Source organism: Bubalus bubalis, chromosome 4 (assembly GCF_019923935.1).
Source record: "Bubalus bubalis isolate 160015118507 breed Murrah chromosome 4, NDDB_SH_1, whole genome shotgun sequence".
NCBI lineage: Eukaryota > Metazoa > Chordata > Mammalia > Artiodactyla > Bovidae > Bubalus > Bubalus bubalis.
In genome coordinates this window covers 20,922,602-20,944,706 of record NC_059160.1, presented here as the reverse complement: position 1 = coordinate 20,944,706, position 22,105 = coordinate 20,922,602, and the positions used below count along the sequence as shown (strand labels likewise).

The window sequence follows — 22,105 nt, the reverse complement described above, 5'->3', positions numbered from 1 at the left end:
GGGCTTATCAGGAAAGGAGGGAGATAATGTGGAATGCCTAAACTGAATTCCCTTACCTGGGTTCTGGAAAAAGGTCCAAAAATAAGTTGCGTGCTCAGTCATGTCTGACTCTTTGCTACCCCATGGACTGTAGCCCGCTACAAAATTCCTCTGTCTGTGGAATTTTCCAAGCAAGACTACTGGAGTGGATTGCCATTTCCTCCTCCAGGGGATCTTCCTGACCCAGGGATCGAACCCAGGTCTCCCACATTGCTGCTGCTGCTAAGTCACTTCAGTCGTGTCCGACTCTGTGCGACCCCATAGACGGCAGCCCACCAGGCCCCACTGTCCCTGGGATTCTCCAGGCAAGAACATTGGAGTGGATTGCCATTTCCTCCTTCAATGCATGAAAGTGAAAAGTGAAAGTGAAGTCGCTCAGTCATGTCCGACTCTTAGCGACCCCATGGACTGCAGCTCATCAGGCTCCTCCGTCCGTGGGATTTTCCAGGCAAGAGTACTGGTGTGGGGTGCCATTGCCTTCTCCGTCCCACATTGCAGGCAGATTCTTTACCACAGTGCCGCCTGGGAAGCTCAAATGGAGGAAACCAGAGCAAGGGATGGTGAACAGTACTTAATGTATTTTTGTTGTTCAATTAAATAAATGTTAGGCAAAAATTCTGAGGGTTTTCCTCTTGAGTGTAGACACAAACCTCACGATTTTTATTCTCTTGTCCTGTCTTTGTTTTAATCTTTTTTGCTCTTTTTAAAAATATTTATTTTTATATATTTATTTGCCTGCATCAGGTTATAGTCGAGGCATGCAGGATTTTTAGTTGTGGCATGTGGGCTCAAACCTGGGCCCCCTACATTCGGAGCTTGGAGTCTTAGCCACTGGACCACCAGAGAAGTCCCATCTTTTGCTTTTTCATTTCAAAAAGCAAGATCAAGCAAAATAAGATCAAGTAAAGTTCATGTCACTGCCACATTTTTATTCCCAGGACACATCAACAACCCAGGAGGGTAGCAGGTGTTTCAGGAAATATTTGCATCACTTTGCTTTAAACTGCTTTCTGCATATTTGTGAAGGTACGCTTAAATTTCTTGATTTTCCAATGGATCTCAATCTACTTACAGCAAATAGAGATTCTAGTAGAAGGCCTGGTTTACATAGCCATTTTGAGGGAAAGATGCACGAGTGCCTGCTTGGTTGTGTCCAACTCTGCGACTACAAGGACTGTAGCCCACCAGGCCCTTCTGTCCATGGACTCCTCCAGGCAAAATACTGGAGTGAGTTTCCTGTGCCAGGGGGTCTTCCTGACCTAGGGATCGAACCATGGTCTCTTACGGCCCCTGCATTGCCCCAGGCAAAATTTCCACCACCATGCCATCTGAGAAGCCCCAGTGATATATGAAAGGAGAAAAAGTATGACTAGTAAATGATGGGGCAGTGAGCAGAGTTGTCTTGAAGCCCTCTGGAATATATAGACAAGGCTTAACAGATCCCCAGGTCTTACTATAGAAAAGCTTTACCTGTGGGAAGCCAGGATTCTTCAAAAGAGATGGCAGTGGGCATGTGTGTATGTGTGTATATATGTGTATGTGTATGTATGCGTGTGTACATGTGTGTATATATGAGTATGAATATGTATGTGTGTGTATATATGAGTATGTATATGTGTGTGTGTATATATGTGTATGTATGTGTATATGTCTGTGTATGTGTGTATGTGTGTATATGTATATTGTGTGTGTGTGTGTTTGGAGCGGAATAATTCTACCTTGGGTTTCTAAAATCGTTTTATTCTAAAACTTTAAAAGTCCTTTCACATGTTTTATCTCATTTATCAGAATGTCTCTGATTAGATAGTACAAGGATAATGATAATCCATGATGTTATAGATTAGGAATTAAAACACAGGGAAGTGGTAGAATTTGGCCAGAGAGAGAGAGAGAGCAAGAGAGAGAGAGAGAGAGGACAATAAACATAGCAGCCAATCTAGAACTTTGTTATTAAATTAGAGCCTGGTGGATTTCCTCTGTATTAAATAAGAAAGGTTTTTGATTATTATTATTAAATAATCAATGCAAAGAAATAGAGGAAACAACAGAATGGGAAAGACTAGAGATCTCTTCAAGAACATTTGAGATACCAAGGGAATATTTCATGCAAAGATGGGCTCGATAAAGGACAGAAATGGTATGGACCTAACAGAAGCAGAAGATATTAAGAAGAGGTGGCAAGAATACACAGAAGAATTGTACAAAAAAGGTCTTCATGACCCAGATCATCATGATGGTGTGATCACTCATCTAGAGCCAGACATCCTGGAATGCGAAGTGAAGTGGGCCTTAGAAAGCATCACTATGAACAAAGCTAATGGAGGTGATGGAATTCCAGTTGAGCTATTTCAAATCCTGAAAGATGATGCTGTGAAAGTGCTGCACTCAATATGCCAGCAAATTTGGAAAACTCAGAAGTGGCCACAGGACTGGAAAAGGTCAGTTTTCATTCCAATCCCAAAGAAAGGCAATTCGAAAGAATGCTCAAACTACTGCACAATTGCACTCATCTCACATGCTAGTAAAGTAATGCTCAAAATTCTCCAAGCCAGGCTTTAGCAGTATGTGAACTGTGAAATTCCAGATGTTCAAGCTGGTTTTAGAAAAGGCAGAGAAACCAGAGATCAAATTGCCAACATCCACTGGATCATGGAAAAAGCAAGAGAGTTCCAGAAAAGCATCTATTTCTGCTTTATTGACTATGCCAAAGCCTTTGACTGTGTGGATCACAATAAACTGTGGAAAATTCTGAAAGAGATGGGAATACCAGACCATCTGACCTGCCTCCTGAGAAACCTATATGCAGGTCAGGAAGCAACAGTTAGAACTGGACATGGAACAACAGACTGGTTCCAAATAGGAAAAGGAGTATGTCAAGGCTGTATATTGTCACTCTGCTTATTTAACTTCTATGCAGAGTACATCATGAGAAACACTGGACTGGAAGAAGCACAAGCTGGAATCAAGAGTGCCGGGAGAAATACCAATAACCTCAGATATGCAGATGACACCACGCTTATGGCAGAAAGTGAAGAGGAACTAAAAAGCCTCTTGATGAAAGTGAAAGAGGAGAGTGAAAAAGTTGGCTTAAAGCTCAACATTCAGAGAACGAAGATCATGGCACCTGGTCCCATCACTTCATGGGAAATAGATGGAGAAACAGTGGAAACAGTGTCAGACTTTATTTTTTGGGGGCTCCAAAATCACTGCAGATGGTGATTGCAGCCAAGAAATTAAAAGACGCTTATTCCTTGGAAGAAAATTTATGACCAACCTAGATAGCATATTGAAAAGCAGAGACATTACTTTGCCAGAAAAGGTCCGTCTAGTCAAGGCTATGGTTTTTCCTGTGGTCATGTATGGATGTGAGAGTTGTACTGTGAAAAAAGCTGAGCGCTGAAGAATTGATGCTTTTGAATTGTGGTGCTGGAGAAGACTCTGGAGAGTCCCTTGTACTGCAAGGAGATCCAATCAGTCCATTCTAAAAGAGATCAGTCCTGGGTGTTCTTTGGAAGGACTGATGCTGAAGCTGAAACTCCAATAATTTGGCCACCTCATGTGAAGAGTTGACTCATTGGAAAAGTCTCTGATGCTGGGAGGGATTGGCTGGATGGCATTACCGACTTGATGGACGTGAGTCTGAGTGAACTCTGGGAGTTGGTGATTGACAGGGAGGCCTGGCGTGCTACGATTCATGGGGTCGCAAAGAGTTGGACATGACTGAGTGACTGAACTGAACTGAACTGAACTGAAATAAGAAAGGAAGGTGATGAGGGTTTAAGGCAAAGTTCCCGGAATTGGCTCCATGTTGGAATTAACTTTTGGAGCTTTAACAGATCCCAGGACTCGGGTCCCATTCCCAAGACTTGATTCTGACTTAACTGATGCATCATCTTGGGCTTTGAAACTTTAACAAAGTTTCTTTGACCTCACTGGTTTTAAATTTGGGGGGTTAGAGTCTAGAAAAGGAAATCTGAAATCTGTTTATTTACTTTTATTTTGAGTATATGATATTTAAATTTAAAACCATGAAGTAATTTATAAAAGAGAGCAGGAGAGTTGAAAATTTAACATTTATAAAAAGCAGGTACTTCTCAGAAGGAAGGTGAGAAAATTGTGGTAGAAGCCTAGGTAGTATTTACCATAAGGATATTTTTAATTTATTTGGCTGTGTCAGGTCTCCGGTGCAGCATGTGAACTCTTAGCTGTGGCATGTGGATCTAGTTCCCTGACTAGAGACTGAACCCAGACATCCTGCATCGGAAGTGCAGAGTCTTAGCCACTGGACCACCAGGGAAGTCCCTTCTGTAAACCAAGGAAGCCCATATTAAATCTAAATTTCAGTAAGTAATTTTCTTATTCCCTTGATCCATAGACATATAAGTATTCTAACTGTGGTATTATGTCATTATATTAATACTGCCTAGGATGAAAATCTTATCCAAAAGGAGAAATCATTTGTAGATATCATAATTTGAAGAATAATAGTAGTAATTATTTTGGGAATATTTTATTTCTATAATTATTATAGGCATAATTAGTAATAAATATTATTTGTTATGTGCTAGGTATTGTTCTAAGTATCACTTAATTCTTACAGTGACTATTAGAGATAGATAATACTATAAACTCAGTTTAACAGATGAAAAAAATCAGACTGCTCAAGAGAACACAGCTAATTAATGGCAGAAACGGGTATATTGGAGTTTCCCTGGTGGCTCAATGGTAAAGAATACGCCTGCCAATGCAGGAGAAAGGGTTTCGATCCCTGGGTTGGGAAGATTCCCTGGAGTATGGACTAGCAACCCATTCCAGTATTCCTGCCTGAGAAATCCCACAGACAGAGGAGCCTGGTGAGCTACAGTTCATGGAGTTGCAGAGTTAGACATGACTGAGCAAATATCCAACGACAATATGGGTATATTGGGTTTCAAAATTCATTGGGCTATACTTCTGAGACTTGTCATAAAAATACTGAAAAGTAGCCAAAGCCTAGGGGTATGCCTTTTGGGCCTTTATTGTGGAAGATATAAATGATTTCAAGCATAGACACATCTGTAAACAAAGCACCTTTCTCATGCATGCAAGTTCAGAGCGGGAAGCACAGCTGAGGTGGGGCCACTGTGGGGCTGCACTGAGGCTATATTAAGATAACAAGCCAGTAGAGTTGTTCTCTGCTATTTAATAAAATACACACCTACGTACTTTCCTCATCCACACCCACATTCGTGAACACACACAGTGGTTCTGCATTTTTTGCTCACTGAATTTATTTTACAACTATCCTCCATTATCCTGCCAAGAAAGGTCTGTCTAGTCAAAACTATGTTTTTTTCCAGTAGTCATGTATGGATGTGAGAGTTGGACTATAAAGAAAACTGAGCACTGAAGAACTGATGCTTTTGAACTGTGATGTTGAAGAAGACTCTTGAGAGTCCCTTGGACTGCAAGGAGATCCAACCAGTCCATCCTAAAGAAAATCAATCCTGAATGTTCATTGGAAGGACTGATGCTGAAGCTGAAACTCCAATACTTTGGCCACCTGATGTGAAGAACTGACTCATTGGAAGACCCTGATGCTGGGAAAGATTGAAGGCAGGAGGAGAAGGGGATGACAGAGGAAGAGATGGTTGAATGGCATCACCGACTCAGTGGAGATGAGTTTGAGTAAACTTCAGAAGTTGGTGATGGACAGGGAGGCCTGGTGTGCTGAGGACCACGGGGTTGCAAAGAGTCGGACATGACTGAGATAAATGTAGGAGACCTGAGTTTGATTCCTGGGTTGGGAAGATCCCTGGGTTAGGAAGATCCCCTGGAGAAGGAAAGAGCAATACTATGGAAGTCATTCGGCACTTTCATTATATGGTGCCTGTGTTAGAGGAAATGGAATATATCCACATTTATGCCAGTGCTTTGAAGGAAAGCCACACTGTCCTGAGATCATCCTGGTGGGGCAGTAAAAATTAGAGTTAGAGACTGTCAGGTAGAATGTGTTATTTAGGAACACTGAGTTGAAACCTTTGGTCTAAAAAGTAATTCTGTTTACATAATTATATAAAAGTAATTATGTATCCAAAAGTAATTATGTATACAAAGTAAACACACATGAATTCTTGCTGGAAGAGGAAGGTGTAACTATTACATTACCTTTTTTTTTTTTTTTAACTTTAGAAGCTTTATTACTTGCCTTTTTAGCATCAGGTTTTTTTTTTTTTTTTTTAATTTTAACTGGAGGCGAATTACTTTACAATATTGTGGTGGTTTTTGCCATAATATTTACTGGAGTATAGTTGCTTTACAATGTGTTATTTTCTGCTGCACAGCAAAGTGAATCAGCTAGAGGTATACATATATCCCTCACTTTTTTTTGGATTGTCTTCCCATTTAGGTCACCGCAGAGCACTGAGTAGAGTTCCCTGTGCTGTACAATAAGTTAATGTTAGTTGTATATTTTATACATAGTAGTTTATAGAAGTCAGTCTCAATTTCCCAATTCATCCCAGCCCTTCCCCCACTGCCTGGTGTCCGTTTGTTCTCTATGTCCATGTCTCTATTTCTGCTTTGCAGATATGTTCATCTGTACTGTTTTTCTGGATTCCACATATATGCTTTAATAAACAATGCCATTTTTCTCTTTCTGACTTGGCTTTGTGTGACGGTCTCTAGGTCCATATTAGTCTCTGCAAATGGCACAGTTTGTTCCTTTGAAGAACATTTTCACATTCTCATTAATTCTCACTAGAATCCTCTGAGGTAAGTGCTCATGATAATCTCAGATTAAAGATTAGAAAACCAAGACGTTAGAAGATTGAGATAAATCTAACCTGCGTTCCTGACCTTGGTCCCTGTGTTCCTTCTACTTGCCACAGTTGGATGGAGATGATATATTAACATTGTTTCCAAAAGTTCCAACTTAGCTTTCTCCCAGGTAGAAAACATAATGCCATCAGCAAGCAATTCCGACTGTGGCCCACTAGGTTCCTCAATCTATGGGATTTCTTAGGCAAGAATACTGGAGTGGGTTGCCATTCCTGTCTCCAGGGGATCTTCCCGACCCAGGGATCAAACTCAAGTCTCCTGCATTAGCAGATGGATTCTTTACCATGGAGCCACCCGGGAAGCCCTTCTGATTACCCCATAGGAAATTACAGGCAGAGGTAGTGACAGGAATGAAAACTGGTGGGGCTACCATGATGTAGGTCGCAAGATGCAGTTGCAAGCGAGCCTTCAGAATTAGAGAGTTGAAGGGGAGAGACTAGGTATGTGGACTTCTTAGCTGGCCCGCCCCTTTTCTGGTGTCATTCATTTCCTCCTGCTGTCTGTAATTCTTTACTGCCCCCAGGAGAGAAGCAGGTGTCCTGGTCCCAAAATTAGGATGAGAAGGAATGACAAGGTCATGTGATATGCTCAGTGAATCACCTACTAACACAGAACTAGAAATTGAAACCTTTGCCTCTGTAGTCATAGCACCAGGGTCAGTGCTGACTCTCCCCATCCAAGTATCTCATCCTCTGTTGTCCTCTTCTCCTGCCACCTTCAATCTTTCCCAGCATCAGGGTCTTTTCCAGTGAGTCAGTTCTTTGCATCAGGTGGCCAAAGTATTGGAGTTTCAGCTTCAGCATCAGTCCTTCCAATGAATATTTAGGACTGATTTCCTTTAGGATGGACTGGTTGGATTTCCTTGCAGGATGAGACAGTGATGTTTTCCCACAGGTGCCTATTTCATCTTGCCAGGCCTTTATTATTGTTTCCCTGAAATTCCCTTCTATATCTAGAGTCCTTAGGAGGACACACCCTGTGTGACACAGCATTTAGGTTACAAGGCAGCTGAGCTGACTCCTTGATTGTGCCTGCCTGGGTCTGGGACTCATTTATTACAGAATGAGAAACTGTATTTGTGTGTGTGTGTGTTTCTGCGATCTTTTGCAGACTGCATTATTTTCTGCCTTTTTCTCTGCAGAGGGCTGTGGGCTAGAAAGACAGGACAACAAAACAGATCTCCTTGCTTGGGGTGGGGGGGGGAACTGCTAAAAGATATTTAAAGTTCCATGTTGACTAAAAAAAAAGATACACAACTTGAGAGCTTTGAGTTAAGTTTTATTGGGGTAAAATGAGGACTGCAGCCTGGGAGGCAGCATCTCAGATAGCTCTGAGAGACTGCTCCAAAGCGGCAGTGGGAGAAAGTAAATATATAAGGTTTTGGTGAAGGGGGAGTTCAATACCATGAAGCACTCATTTTACAAAAGGTTTTTTGTTAGTCATGAGGATCTGATGTCACCCTGAAGGGATTTAGTGCTTCTCTAGATATGAGGGCTTCCCTTGTGGCTCAGACGGTAAAGCATCTGCCTACAATGTGGGAGACCTGGGTTCAATCCCTGGATCAGGAAGTTCCCCTGGAGAAGGAAATGGCAACCCACTCCAGTATTCTTGCCTGGAAAATCCCATGGACCGAGGAGCCCGGTAGGCTACAGTCCATGTGGTCACAAAGAGTTGGACACAACTGAGCGACTTCACTTCACTTCTAGATATGAGGAGATGCAAGGATTGAGATAATAAAATCTGTTCCTAAAAGCATCCAACTATCTAAAGACCTGTCACACCAGAGTCCCTGGAGCACAGAGTGCCTCCCTCCACCCTGAACTCCCTCAGGGGTTGTTGAAGGTCAACACCTATAGCAGCATGGGCTTCAATCTCCATAGAGGCAGATGGCAAATGCCTTTGTTGTTCAGTCGTTGGCAGTGCTCTTGGTAAGTGCCAATTTGTAGTTGACACCCGGAAGCCCCTTTTTTAAAAGGAAAAACCAAGCAGGGTGAACAGCTAAGTGGGGACTGGTCCTTGGAAATGCAGTGTGACTGACAGCGGTGGAAGCCAGGCGTGTGAAACAAGCCCGCAACAGCAGGTACGGGCTTCTTTGGTGTGTCCATCAGGTAGGAAAAAGTGAACACGGATGGGTCAGAGGCAGCTCTGTGCTGAGAACAGGCGGTGGTTGTGTGTTCTTGGCTTTTCTTTCTTGTTAGTAACCCTTATTCTGTGCTTGGGGTGCAGCATTAAAGAATCTGCCTGCAGTGCAGAAAATGCTGGTTCAACCCCTGGCTCAGGAAGATCCCCTGGAGAAGGCAACTCACTCCAGTATTCTTGCCTGGGGAATCCCATAGACAGAGGAAACTGGCGGGCTATAGTCCATGGGATCTCAAAGAGCAGGGCATGATTTAGCATCCGAACAACAACAGTAATCCCAGGAAGAGAAAATAGCCAGCATATATTTTAAGATATATTATTTTTGGGCTTTTGAGGTTTGCATATAGTAGATGGAGGGTTATGAAATCAGGAATGTCATAAGTAAAATGATAATTATAATAAAAACCTCTTGAATTTATATAACACTTGAAAGGACATAAAATGTGTTCATGTTGGTAATGATATTTTAAATCTGATGCCATTTGATTTCCCTAGATGTCCCAGGGCTCCCTATCTTGGATTCCAGTTCTTCCCCTATGGAGCGAGGTTTCAGGAGGAGCCAAGATAAAGCTTAGAACATGTATTTCAGGAATTCCCAAAGAGATGTAAAGTCCTGACTTAAAGGAAGCAAGAAAAGCTGATAACGCTCTTACTGTCGAAAGAATTTGTTTGAATGTGGTCAGGACTTTCAGGCAGCACGACGGAGCCTCTTTTTTTTTTTTTTTTTTTTTTACGGTTCAAAGGGCATTTCAAGCCCCAGGTCTCTAGGAGGAGGGTGAAGATCAGAAGAGTCACCATCCTTCCTATCTGAGAAGAACCGGAGGGTGAATGATGTGCTGGTAACTCCTCTGCTCTCCACTTCATCACCAGGAGATATCACTGGGCAGAGGGGCGGGTTATCTGTGCAGGTCTCTGGGCTTAAAGAGAGCCGCCGCTCAGTGAGCTCTTCTGTCCGTTCGTCCGCTCCGGAGCAGGCGTCAGGAGAGTGATGGAGCCTGAGGCGCTCTGATACCTGGCAGGGCGTCTTGAAGTCTTGAATGATTTGTGTGCTCTGTCCCCTCGGGGTTCTGGTCCCTTCCTGACTCCCTACCCCAACCCATCCGGAGCTCACAGTGGAAGTCTGAATTCAGGTCCTTCTCCCTAAAACGGAAGACAGAAATAGGCTTGGGCTCAGATCCAGGAAAATGAACAAACAAAGCAAGTGATTCTGGATTCCATCATTTGGTGAGTACTGGAAGCAAATTTGGGCTTCCCTGGAGACTCAGATGGCAAAGAATCTGCCTGCAATGCAAGAGACCTGGATTTGATCCCTGGGTTGGGAAGATCCCCTAGAGAAGGAAATGGCAACCCACTCCAGTACTCTTGCCTGGGAAATTGCTTGGACTGAGGAAGCAAATTCTGATTTATATTTATTTCCAAATGCATTCTGAAGACAGACATATACACATGCTCCTAGGTAACAGGGAAGAACACAGAGGCAGCTTCTGCTCACACATTCTTTCCAACTTACGGTGTATTTGTTGGTGAAGTTTAGTTTCAGCTTTGTGGTTTACGTGATTGCTTTGGATTTTGACATAACTCCTTTGTGATACTATGTGCCTTGTCCATTTGAGTGACAAGGACATACATGTCACGAAGCAGGTTAAAGAACACTGGGTTTGTAGTAAAGGGTTGGGGCCTGGGGAATTTCCTGGTGGTCCAGTGGTTAGGACTCTGTGCTTTCACTGCTGAGGGAGTGCGGGTTCCATCCTTGGTCTGGGAACTAAGATCCTGCGAGCAGGATGGCCAAAAGGAAAACAACAAAACAAAAAAAAACTACGTATGAAACCTTTCTTGGAAGTTTACTTACTTGCTCTTTTTCGTTTTCAACCCAGGCTAATTCCGAACTTAATCTCTCTGAACCTCAGTTTCCTCCTAGTGTGAAAGTGCCCAGCGTGATACATGCACTTTGTACTTCATCAGTATGCTGATTGGCCCTGAAAACAGGAAGGACTGACTGCTCAGTTAAAGTAAGCAGTAAGATAAAGTAACTCTGGAATCCTCTAGATTTGAGCAGTTCTCTTCTGTCTTGATTTCAACTTAACATGGTCACTCTATTTATTAAGTGAATTGTTTTTGGCTAGAAAGCTTGGGGTGAGGGTGATGCGGAAGAGACGGGAAGGCTGAACGACTGAACCAGAAGGCAGATGGTCCCCATCTCAGGGTGTCATCTCCATATATTTTATCTTCCTCACTTTGGATCTTTTTGTCTTCTGCCCCTTGCCTTCACAGGTGGCACTATTAGTAAAGAACTCATCTGCCAGTGCAAGAGAAAGAGATTGAGTTCTATCTCTGGGTTGGGAGGATCATCTGGAGGAGGGCAGGGCAACCCACTCCAGTATTCTTTCCAAGGAAATCCCATGGATAGAGGAGCCGGGTGGGCTATAGTCCATAGGCTCACAAAGAGTCTGATACAACCGAAGTGACTTAGCCTGCACATACATCTTCTGCCCCATAGCCCACAGCTGTTAATAACACCCTTAACTCAGTGCGGTCACTTGTCTATAGGCCACAGGTCACTTGTCTGTATGGAAAGAATGTGATTGGCAGAACCACTTGTGTTGAAATGTGGGTGGTAAGCTTGAGGGCGAGGCTGGCATAACAGATTTAACCCCTTATGAGGTGGAACCAGGTGTTATACAGTCTGTTAAGGAATTTCTCACAACATGTAGGTAGACAGAGTACAGGAGCATGTGTTGAATTTTTAAAGTTCTATTCGTAGATGTATTTTGGTAAGAAGAGTTTCTTCTGGACATTCATGAGTGAATTGCTGATTGTATCTGTGACATTACTGTACGAACTGAACAGAAATGTCACCAGTGAGAGTTGTGTTATTGTTGCAAATAAACTGTCTCTGCGTGTAATAAAACAGATATGCATTGCACTTGGATTGTAAGTATGTATGCGTTGGGAGAATTAATATGAATGTTTAGTTCAATATCAGTTGTGATTATTAACTTTTATGGTCTCTATAGTCCTGCAAACATTTGGGGTGGATTTCACTTCCCATTTTACTCTCATTCTCTTCCTATTTGTATCTCCTTCTTCATAGCGCTATTCCTCCCTTTTAGAGGAGGGAAAGTTTTTCCCTTCAAGGGGGGAAATTTTTTTTTTTTTTTTTTGGCCATTTCACACAGCATATGGGATCTTAGTTCCCAGACCAGGGATCAAACTGGTGTCCTCTGCATTAGAAGATAGATTTTTTAAAAAATAATTTAAGTGATTTATGTATTTTTGACTGTGTTGGGTCTTTGGGCTATGCAGGCTTTTCTCTCATTGCAGCAAGTAGGGGCTACTCCTTGGTTGTGGTGTGTGGGCTTCTTTCTCACTGTGGTGGCTTCTCTTGTTGCAGAGCACAGGCTGTAGGTGTGCGGGCTCAGTAGCTGCAGCTCCTGGCTGTAGAGGACAGGCTCCATCATTATGCACACAGGCTTAGTGGCTCTGAGGCCTATAGGATCAAACCAGTGTCTCCTGCATTGGCAGGCAGGTGCTTTATCACTGAGCCATGAGGGAAGCTCCTTCCCTACCCCGCTTCCCACCCCCCATGGCGGAAGGTGGATTCTTAACCACTGGACCCCCAGGGAAGTCCCAAACTACACTTTTTAATATGCTAATAGAAGGTCAGAAGTAAATGAAAAGAGAAAAAACAAGGAAGGATAACCACAAATGCAGTAATGTTGTTTTGATTAGAGCCCTGCCTGGGAGATTTGGCACCATAGGCATGTATAAACTGTGGGCAGGCTATGTACATATTTTCCAATCTTCAAATACAGTTATCAGAATTAACAGTTTCACAGCCTCGCTGGACCCTTGATTCCTGCATTTAGCAATACATGGCACTGAAGAAAGAGCTTGAAGTCTTCCAGCTCTTTATTCATTGTCTGAATTACTTTGTATAAAAATGAAGTTAGGAAAAAAAAAAAAAAAATGAAGTTAGGGATTTCCCTGGTGGTCCAGTGGCTAAGACTCAGCATTCCCAGTGCAGGGGGTCCAGGTTTGATCCCTGGTCAGGGAACTAGATCCCACATGCCACAACTAAAGATCCTGAGTGCCACAACTAAAACCTGGAGCAGCCAAATAAATAAATAAATATTAAAAAATGAAATTAAATGTTTTGTTTAGAAAAGAAATGAGAAACAGTCAAAGAAAACTAGACCAGCTTAACCTACTACAGTATTCATGCCTGGAGAATTCCATGGACAGTGGAGGGTGGCAGGCTACAGTCCATGGGGTCACAAAGAGTCGGACACAACCGAGTGACTAACACTTTCACTTTCAAGGACTGTAGGGGAGGTAGAGTTTCCCCCCATAAACCACTGACCACTGTTGTTCAGATGGGAGCTGTCAACATTACTAGAGCCCTGGAGCTGGAGTTGTGGATGGGAGGGGAGCCTTTAAAAATAATTTGAGAGGCAATGGCATGAAAGCATAAGGCATACAGGAGTGTTTTATATCCCTTAAGGATTTTACAGTCTGATTAAGAGATGAAGCAGTAGCCAACATTTTTCTTTTAACATAGTGAGATATAGTTGAAGGAGACAGAGTTTGGTCACAGATTTAGAACATTCTTCGAATAGTCAGGTGGGTTAGAATTGGACCCATAGGAAGGGTCATCCCAGGAGGTTTTGGCATCCAGCTATACCTCTTCTTAGCTTGACACAGAATGGGCAAGCGGTCAGGTGATCATTGAATATTGTTTAGTGGCTAAGTCATGTCTCACTCTTTGTGGCCCCATGGACTATAGCCCACCAGGCTCCTCTGTCCATGGGATTCTCCAGGCAAGAATACTGGAATGTGTTGCCATTTCTTTCTTCATGGGATCTTCCCAACCCTGGGATCGAACCTGCATCTCTTGCACTGGCAAGCAGATTCTTTACCACTGAACCACCAGGGAATTTATATATTAGTATTCAGAGAGAATGGTGGAGACAAAAATGATGTAGAGAGAAATATTATTGTTACAAGTGAATATAAGAATTTTATGATCTGAGTGCTTTGGTAGGCTCTATGTGGTAAGGTTTCCTGTAGGCTTTCATGGATATATGAGTATACCAGGTGTGCATTCTTTAAAAATTATATACATTTATTTGGTATAGTATAGATTTCTCTGGCCAAAGTGTAATCATTGGAAAGAGCTTATTGTACAAACATCTGGAAAGCAATTTATTTATTCATTTAAAAAATATTTGTTTGTTTATTTGGCTTCACCAGGTCTTCACCAATGTCACCAAGTTGTGACACATGGAACCTTTAGTTGTGGCAAGCAAACTTAGTTGTGGCATATGGGATCTAGCTCTCTGACCAGGGAACAAACCTGCACCCCCTGCATTGGAAGGTGGTCTTAAGTCCCTTTTGGTAGGAATTTAGAGCTGTGATTCTTTGGATACCCTCTCTAGTCCCACCAATTCATGGCATCCTAAGAAATTTACACCAACTCAGGACAGTCAAAAAAAAAAAAAAAGAAACTGGGTTGTAACATTGAGAGCCACAGAGAGTGGTGCTCTACAGTCTGTGTAATTATCCAGATATGAGGAAGATCAGTAGTGGACTTCTGTTATCTTGTATATGGCATGTCTGGCCAGCCTCTAGGAGGCATGTATTGTCTGTCCAACCTGTTCTAGAACTGATTTTCTCAGAGACAGAACATTCAGTGGTATCTCCCAATCATACCCAGATTCTAATTATCCTCTCAAGGCCACGGAACTGTAAATGCTATTGACAGCAAATGAGACTGATGCACTGAAAATTCCAAAATATCATTGAGAGGAATGAAGCAAGAACAGAATAAATGGAAAGACATCCCATAGGAAGTAGGAAGACTTAATATTGTTAAGACGACAATCTTCCCAAGTTGATAGACAGTCAATGTAGTCTCTGCAAAAATTCCAGATGGACTTTTTTTAGGGATGGTCAGGTTGATTCTAAAATTCATTTAAAAAGGAACACAAGGGATTGAAAGTATCCAGAACAATCTTCAAAAAGAGAACAAAGCTGTAGGACTCAGTTAATAATTTGAATTTTTTTTGAGGGGAGGCCACACTGAGCAGCTTATAGGATCTTAGTTCCCTGACTAGGGATTGAATCCAGACCCTTGGCAGTGAAATGCTGAGTCTTAACTACTGGACCACCAGGGAATCCCCACAACTTAATTATTTTAAAACATACTACAAAGCTTCAGTGATTAAGACCATGCGATGTTGGCATAAGGAGAATCTGGAGTTCAGACCCTGTAACCCCTGTTTCCTGGCCTCCAGCTTCAGGTTGAATTACGGTCTCAGATTTCCTGGTTTTCAACTTGCAGGTGGCAGATTGTAGGACTGCTCAGCCTCCATAGCCTTGTGAGCCAATTCCTATTTTGTTATGGTCTTTACAGACCTGGACCTGGGGACTGGAGTTGATGAAAAGAAGGACGCGGGGGACCCAAGTCTCAAGTGAAACAAGGGTACTTTATTTGCAGAAACGCATGCTTGTATATCTTCAATAAAATAATTACTCAGCCATTAAAAAGAATGAAATTTCACCAGTTGCAGCAAAATGAATAGTCCTTTAAGTAGAAGGTAACTGAAGGGAGTCACTGAAGGGAATCCAAGCAGGTGTTCTTTCCCATGATCTAATATATATACATATATGTATGTATATATATCTTTCTCTATATATCCTATTGGACTTTCATGATAGCTTAGTGGTAAAGTATCTGCCTGCCAATGAAGGAGATGCAGGTTCAATCCCTGGGTGAGGATGATCCTCTGGAGAAGGAAATGGCAAACCACTCCAGTATTCTTGCCTGGGAAATTCCCATGGAAAGAGGAGCCTGGTGGGCTACAGTCCATGGGGTCTCAAAGAGTCAGACATGACTTAGGGACTAAACAACAACAGAATATAGGTTTATCTTCTTGCTCCAGTGTCCAATTTCATCGGATTGCTACCTGTTATTAAGCTGTGTCTTTAAATTCTGTGCTGTGTGTGCTGGACTAAGTCACTCAGTTGTGTCCAGCTCCTTGCGACCCCATCAACTATAGCCCGCCAGGCTTCTCTGTCCAAGGGATTCTCCAGGCAAGAATACTTGAGTGGGTTGCCATTTCCTTCTCCAGGGGATCTTCCTGACCCAGGGAATGAACCCAGGTCTCCCACATTGCAGGCAGACGCTTTAACCTCTGAGCCACCAGGGAAGCCCACAAAGGGCTGATCAAATAAAACTGATTGTGAGAACCTTGCTCTGGAAATGAAATAGAAGGTTACATTGCATCCAAAGGTGAATGCTCTGTATAAGTGTGATGTCTAAGTGAAAGGGTATGAGCATGGACTTGGGTCTTTGGACATAGGTGTGCGTGGCTATGTGTTGTCATTGGGGGTTTCCACCCTGAGCAACTCTATGTGGGGACACATACACAGGACTTTGTTTTGTGCTCAAGTATGTGTCAGTGGGTGTGTAGTTTGGTTTCTGGGCAGAGCTCACGAGCTGGAGCTGTCACCTGCCCCTTTCTTTCTCCTGTGTGTGGTAAGAGAGGTACTCACAGGACTGACTTCCCAGAGTCAAACTCGTTTAACTGGCTGCTCCCTGAATAAAAATAATTACCTCTGATAATGCACTGAAAAGGAAGTAAGTGGAAAGGAAAATAAGAATCAGAATGACGTTTTCAAATTATGTTTGATTGTCCTGGCTGAGCTAACGTTTTATTTTTAGGACCTTGTTCTCTCCACCCTTTTTCAAGGCTTGCTGTTTCTTACAGAGTGTTTTCCCTTTCATGTGGTCTTGTGGAATTGTGGGAACTCTCACCTTGCCTTTTTGCCTCACAAACTAGATCAGAGGTACTTTGCTATCTTACAATTCATTAACTTCATAGATCCCTCACTATGTGCAAACCCACGGATAAGACAATCAAACTTTCCTTTTCTCTCTGGGATGTTCCTCCTAGCTATTCCTCTGTTGACTTAGGCTTCTGTCAACCAGTCACACACCTGTCTGTCTTCTGAGTTGTAAGGAAATTGTTTAATTTTCATTCCCTCAGACAAACTCATGGAGCTCCAGGAAGAGTGAAAAGAAGATTCAAATGGCTGGGAGGTTTCTTTGCATATTTGTTTCCAGAACTGAGACACTCTGCCTCGATAAGATATTAGTGGTTATTAGTATCAATAATAGGGCTTCCTAGGTGGCACTAGAGGTAAAGAACCCACCTGCTAATGCAGGAGATGTAAGAGAAGTGGGTTCGATCCCTGGGTCGGGAAGATCCACTGGAGGAGGGCATGGCAACCCACTGCAGTATTCTTGCCTGGAGAATCCCATGGACAGAAGAGAGCCTGCAGGGCTTCTGTCCATAGGGTGCCACAGAGTCAGACACAACTGAAGTGAATTAGCACATATGCAAGCAGTATCAATAATAAAGCAAAATATGTGATGTAACAGAAGGGAGCATAAGATGACTTATGTCATACTGTACAATATAGTATAATATCATATAAGCTACAATTCTGATTTTCTAAATTTTACCTTGTGATTAAATCTTTACAGAACTAGGTCACCTGTTTAGAGTTAACCTAGGCAGTGGGAAATCACCATATTTGTTTCAGACCAATCAGAATTAAAGATGTTGGCTTTGCTGGCCACAGAATTATGTTAACCAAGGGCAAAATTAAGTTTTTACATATATGGAAGAGTGGTAACCACCAGTTCTCTTCAGAAAGAAAGAACTGGGTTTTTGGAAATATGTGCTGATAATATGGAATTAGATCTGGAGGAGGACATGGCAACCCACTCCAGTATTCTTGCCCGGAGAATCTTCTTGAACAGAGGAGCCTGGCAGGCTATAATACATGGAGTCACCAAGAGTTGGAAATGACTAAGTGACTAAACGCAGCATATGCTGACTGTGTAGAGTATAACCATAAAAAGAATCTCTGGCCAGGTTAACAAGACACCGGTAACTATATACTACTTGAAGGGGAATTGGGAACTGGATAGATGGAGAAGGACGGGGTAGAAAAAATATTTTCATGGTATACCATTTTGTAGTTTTATTTTTGAATCATGAATATATTTACTTTTTGTTTTAAAAAAAAAAAAGAAGAGAGCTTAGCACTGACACTTTCTTTAACCCATACCCTGGTAAGAATGAGTGTCTGTGTCTATCTTTATATGAAGAACAGAGGAAGCTTTGAGAGCTGCAAAACTAAATAGTTTTATTCATAGCTGCTATCTGCTCGTTAGTAGTGTGAATGCAGTGCGGGGGGCGGGGGGGGCGGTTATGTCAGAGAAGGAAAGCAAGTGTATAACTCATCTCTCTTGAAATCCACCAACTATTTGTTCATGGTGTGAATTAGGTTTGTATAAAAATGAAATTAAGTGTTTTGTTTAAAAAATTAGGGGATACACAGAAAAAGAAAATCAGACCTGCTTAAGGACTGCTAGGGAGATAAATCTTTCCCACATCTGTTCCCATGAACCACAATTTTATATCATTTGTGAACTTGACCATCAGAGCAGGAGTCTAGGGCAGGAGGGGAGCCTTTAAAATAATTTGAGAAACAACGGCATGAAACGATCAGACCAGATCAAGGCTGAATTAGCTGTATAAAATGAAAACGGCAGGAAGAAACAATTTCTTCCTGTTCGAATATCAGATAGATAGATAGAGATGAATTGGTGGCTCAGAGAGTTCCAGGTAGCCAGATACTTAATAACCAGTGATCTGGAGAGGTGTTTTAAAGTTCTGTGTGTGCTCCATTTTATTTTTGTCAAAACAACTCAAGCCTTGGGAATCATTCTCAGTGGTGCTCTGTGCATCCTCAAGGGGTCAAGCGCTGGAGTGGACCACTGCGTTGTGATGGGAAATGAGAGGGGCGTGATGCGGATGCTGTTGGAATGCAGTCTCAGTGACAAGCTGTGTAGTAAGTACAGGTGATACAGAGATCCATCCTCTGGTTTTTGTTGGAGATTAACGTCTGAAGAGGGCTTCAGAACAAGGCTTCCCAGGTGGCGCTAGAGGTAAACAATCCACCTGCCAAGGCAGGAGATGTAAGAGACACGGGTTTGATCCCCGGGTTGGGAAGATTCCCTTGAGAAGGGCATGACAAACTCACTCCAGTATTCTTGCCTGAAGAATCCCATGAACAGAGGAGCCTGGCAGGCTACAGTCCATAGAGTCACACAGAGTCAGACACAACTAAAGTGACTTAGCATGCAACGCACAAGATCTGAAGAGATTCTGGAAGATCATTTGATTTCTAATAAAATGAAGAGAGTGGTGAGAAATGAATTGGCGTTAGGGACCATTTTCTTTGAAGGAGGGGGGCAGGGTAGGGGAGAGTGACAATGGGAGATAAAGATGTACTGCATTTTCATCTCAGCAGGAAAAATGAGAGAGGAGGCACAGGGCTGGGCTGAGAAACAGGGGCATAGGGATTCAGATCAGGGAGCTGATCAGAAGGAAGAGATAATCACGTCACATATGGTGAGCTGAAGACTCAGGGGAGGGGGAGTCCGGTTAGGGGGCTTCTTCAATCTCTTCTTGCTTGATCTCCTACCTAGTTATCCGGGAACAGCAGTATGAAATCATCATCATCCCAACCCTCCTAGTTGGTACCTTCCTCATCCTCCTTGGTGTCATCCTGTGGCTTTTTATCAGAGGACAGAGAGCCCAACAGCAGTCTCCAGGACCTCGAGGTAAGACTCAAACAGGCTGGGCAGTGACTTGGGAAAGATGGAGATGATAGGAAAGAAGACCCAAGCTTCAGTGAACTCAAATCTCAAGGACTCTGATGAGATAGAGGGTATGGGTCCCCTCCTGTGGAGTTGAGAGCAACAGGCAAGTCTTTCTTAGGAATGTCATGAGTTGAAATTCAATATATGAATTTCTTATATTCATATAACAAGAAATTTAACAAGAAATTTCAGAATTTGTTAGCTGAAAGAAGAGAAGGCAAGAGAGGCCTCATGTAACCTCTTTCTGTTTTCTTTGTCCTATTGCACCATCAAATCTTTGGCCATGTGAGTGTCTAAGGACTGGGGAGGAAGCCTGGGGATAAAGCCAAAGGCTTTATAATGAGCTTCGAAGGATGACATTTTACTCTATAATACATTCCACCTCTACTTTGTGCTTCGGGAATTTCTGATGTAAAGGAGTAGCCTTAATAATAGTCTTTTTTTTTTTCTTAATGATTTTTAAAAATTTATTTATTTATGGTTGTTCTGGTCTTCACTGCTGCTCCTGGCTTTCTCTAGTTTTGGCCAGCAAGGATTACTCTTCATCATGGTGCATGAACTTACTCTGGTGGCTTCTCTTGTTGTGGAACATAGGCTGTGGAGCACTCAGGCTCATAAGTTGTGGCACATGGGCTTAGTTGCCCTGTGACATGTGGAATCTTCCTGGATCAGGGATTGAACCCATATCCCCTCCATTGATAGGCAAATTCTTAAACACTGGACCACCAGGGAAGTCCCATAATAGTCTTTGAAGCACTAGGTAGGAGATGATAGCATGCTATTCTGGAGATTCACTGAGCATATGATGAAAGAGAGTCAGCTTGGATGGAAAACTCAGAGAAAAAAGAAGGGAAAAAAATCCTGACAGCGATATGAATCTCTAGAGTGGTGGATCCCTTCTCCTTCTCTAAATTGTATCCTGATTTTCTTATTTGTTGTTGTTGTTTTTGAGTCACTAAGTTGTGTCCAACTTTCTGTGACCCCATGGACTGCAGCACACCAGGCTTCCCTGTCCTCTACTCTCTCCCCAAGTCTGCTCAAGTTTATGTCCATTAAGTTGGTGATGCTATCTAACCATCTTATCCTCTGTCAACCCCTTCTCCTTTTGCATTCAATCTTTCCCAGCATCAGGGTCTTTTCCAATGAGTTGTCTGTTCGTATCACATGGCCAAAGAATTGGAGCTTCAGCTTCAGCAGTGGCCCTTCCAATGAATATTCAGGATTGATTTCCTTTAGGATTAATTGGTTTGATCTCCTTGCAGTCCAAGGGACTCTCAAGAGTCTTCTCCAGCACCACAGTTAAAATATATAGCATGTGTAAAACAAAAGTCCTGAAATTCCCTCACAATTTCCTCTTCATAGTCTTCCCTGTCATAATAAATGGCAAGCCCAGCTCACTATGTGTTCAATCTAAAATGAAGTCTAAATGAAATCTGAAGATGTCCATGCCTCCTCTTTCTCTCACATTCTGTATCCAATCTATTAGCAAATACTGTTTAACTGTACCTTCAATATAGACTCAAGCCATCCTCACCTCTCATAGAAAATTGTAATACACTGTTACCTAGTTTCCCTGCTTCTGCCTGTATCCTTTCATGGTCTGTACTCCTCAGAGCAGTGGAATTATTCTTTTAAGGCCTAAGTGAGCCCTGTTAATTCTTTGCATGAAACCTCCAGTAGCTTGTCATCTTAGAATGAAAAATAGATTAAATTCTTTCAGTGGCCTAACATGATCAGAGTCCTCTCTGCTGGCCTCACCTCCTGTAACTCTTTTATTATCTCATTTGGTTCCAGGCTCACTGATTTCAACGTTGTTGTTTACACGCTAACTCATGTCCAACTCTTTGCGACTCCATGGACCGTATGTAGCCTGTTAAGCTCCTCTGTCCATGGGATTTTCCAGGCAAGAATACTGGAGTGTGTTGCCATTTCCTCCTCCAGGGGATCTTCCCCACCCAGGAATCTAACCCACGTCCTCTGCATTGCAGGCAGATTCTCTACCAACTGAGCTACGCGGGAAGCCCATAACCACTGGCCTGCCAGGGAAATCTAAGACTTTCTTGATTGAGACTCTGGGAAATGTGGAATAATTTGATTCTGGGGACAACTTGAGGGAAGAAGAATAACTTTAGCTTAGAGTCAAGTACTTATCCATACCTCTGTTTCACCCTTGAAAGTCACTTTATTAACTCAAATGATAGTTCCCCTTGCAGTTGCCATCACCTTTAGGTGTCCTTGGTTTGAAGACGTATTCAGTAGCTTTTCGAATTGTCTCTAGACTCTACTCATGGTGAACTGGAATTCTGAGAAAGACTGAACAGAAATGTCTTTACCAGTATTCAGAGGTCCATCTTAAGTTGCCTTAGAAGT

General features: G+C 42.5%; 1 protein-coding gene across 2 annotated transcripts in view; it reads left to right on the top strand.

Moving 5' to 3' along the window:
• The window catches only part of STYK1 (serine/threonine/tyrosine kinase 1), a 56,801-nt gene that overhangs the window by 15,674 nt on the left and 19,022 nt on the right, over window positions 1–22,105 (top strand). The window contains exons 1-3 of one of the 2 annotated variants that reach the window (XM_006076420.4): window positions 9,734–10,221; window positions 18,825–18,921; window positions 19,562–19,696. In XM_006076420.4, the coding sequence (XP_006076482.4) occupies window positions 18,858–18,921; window positions 19,562–19,696 (199 nt within the window). In that variant the 5' untranslated portion in view covers window positions 9,734–10,221; window positions 18,825–18,857. Of the gene's footprint in view, window positions 1–9,733; window positions 10,222–18,824; window positions 18,922–19,561; window positions 19,697–22,105 lie in introns of those variants that run through there. The other variant, XM_006076418.4, reaches the window with a different exon arrangement.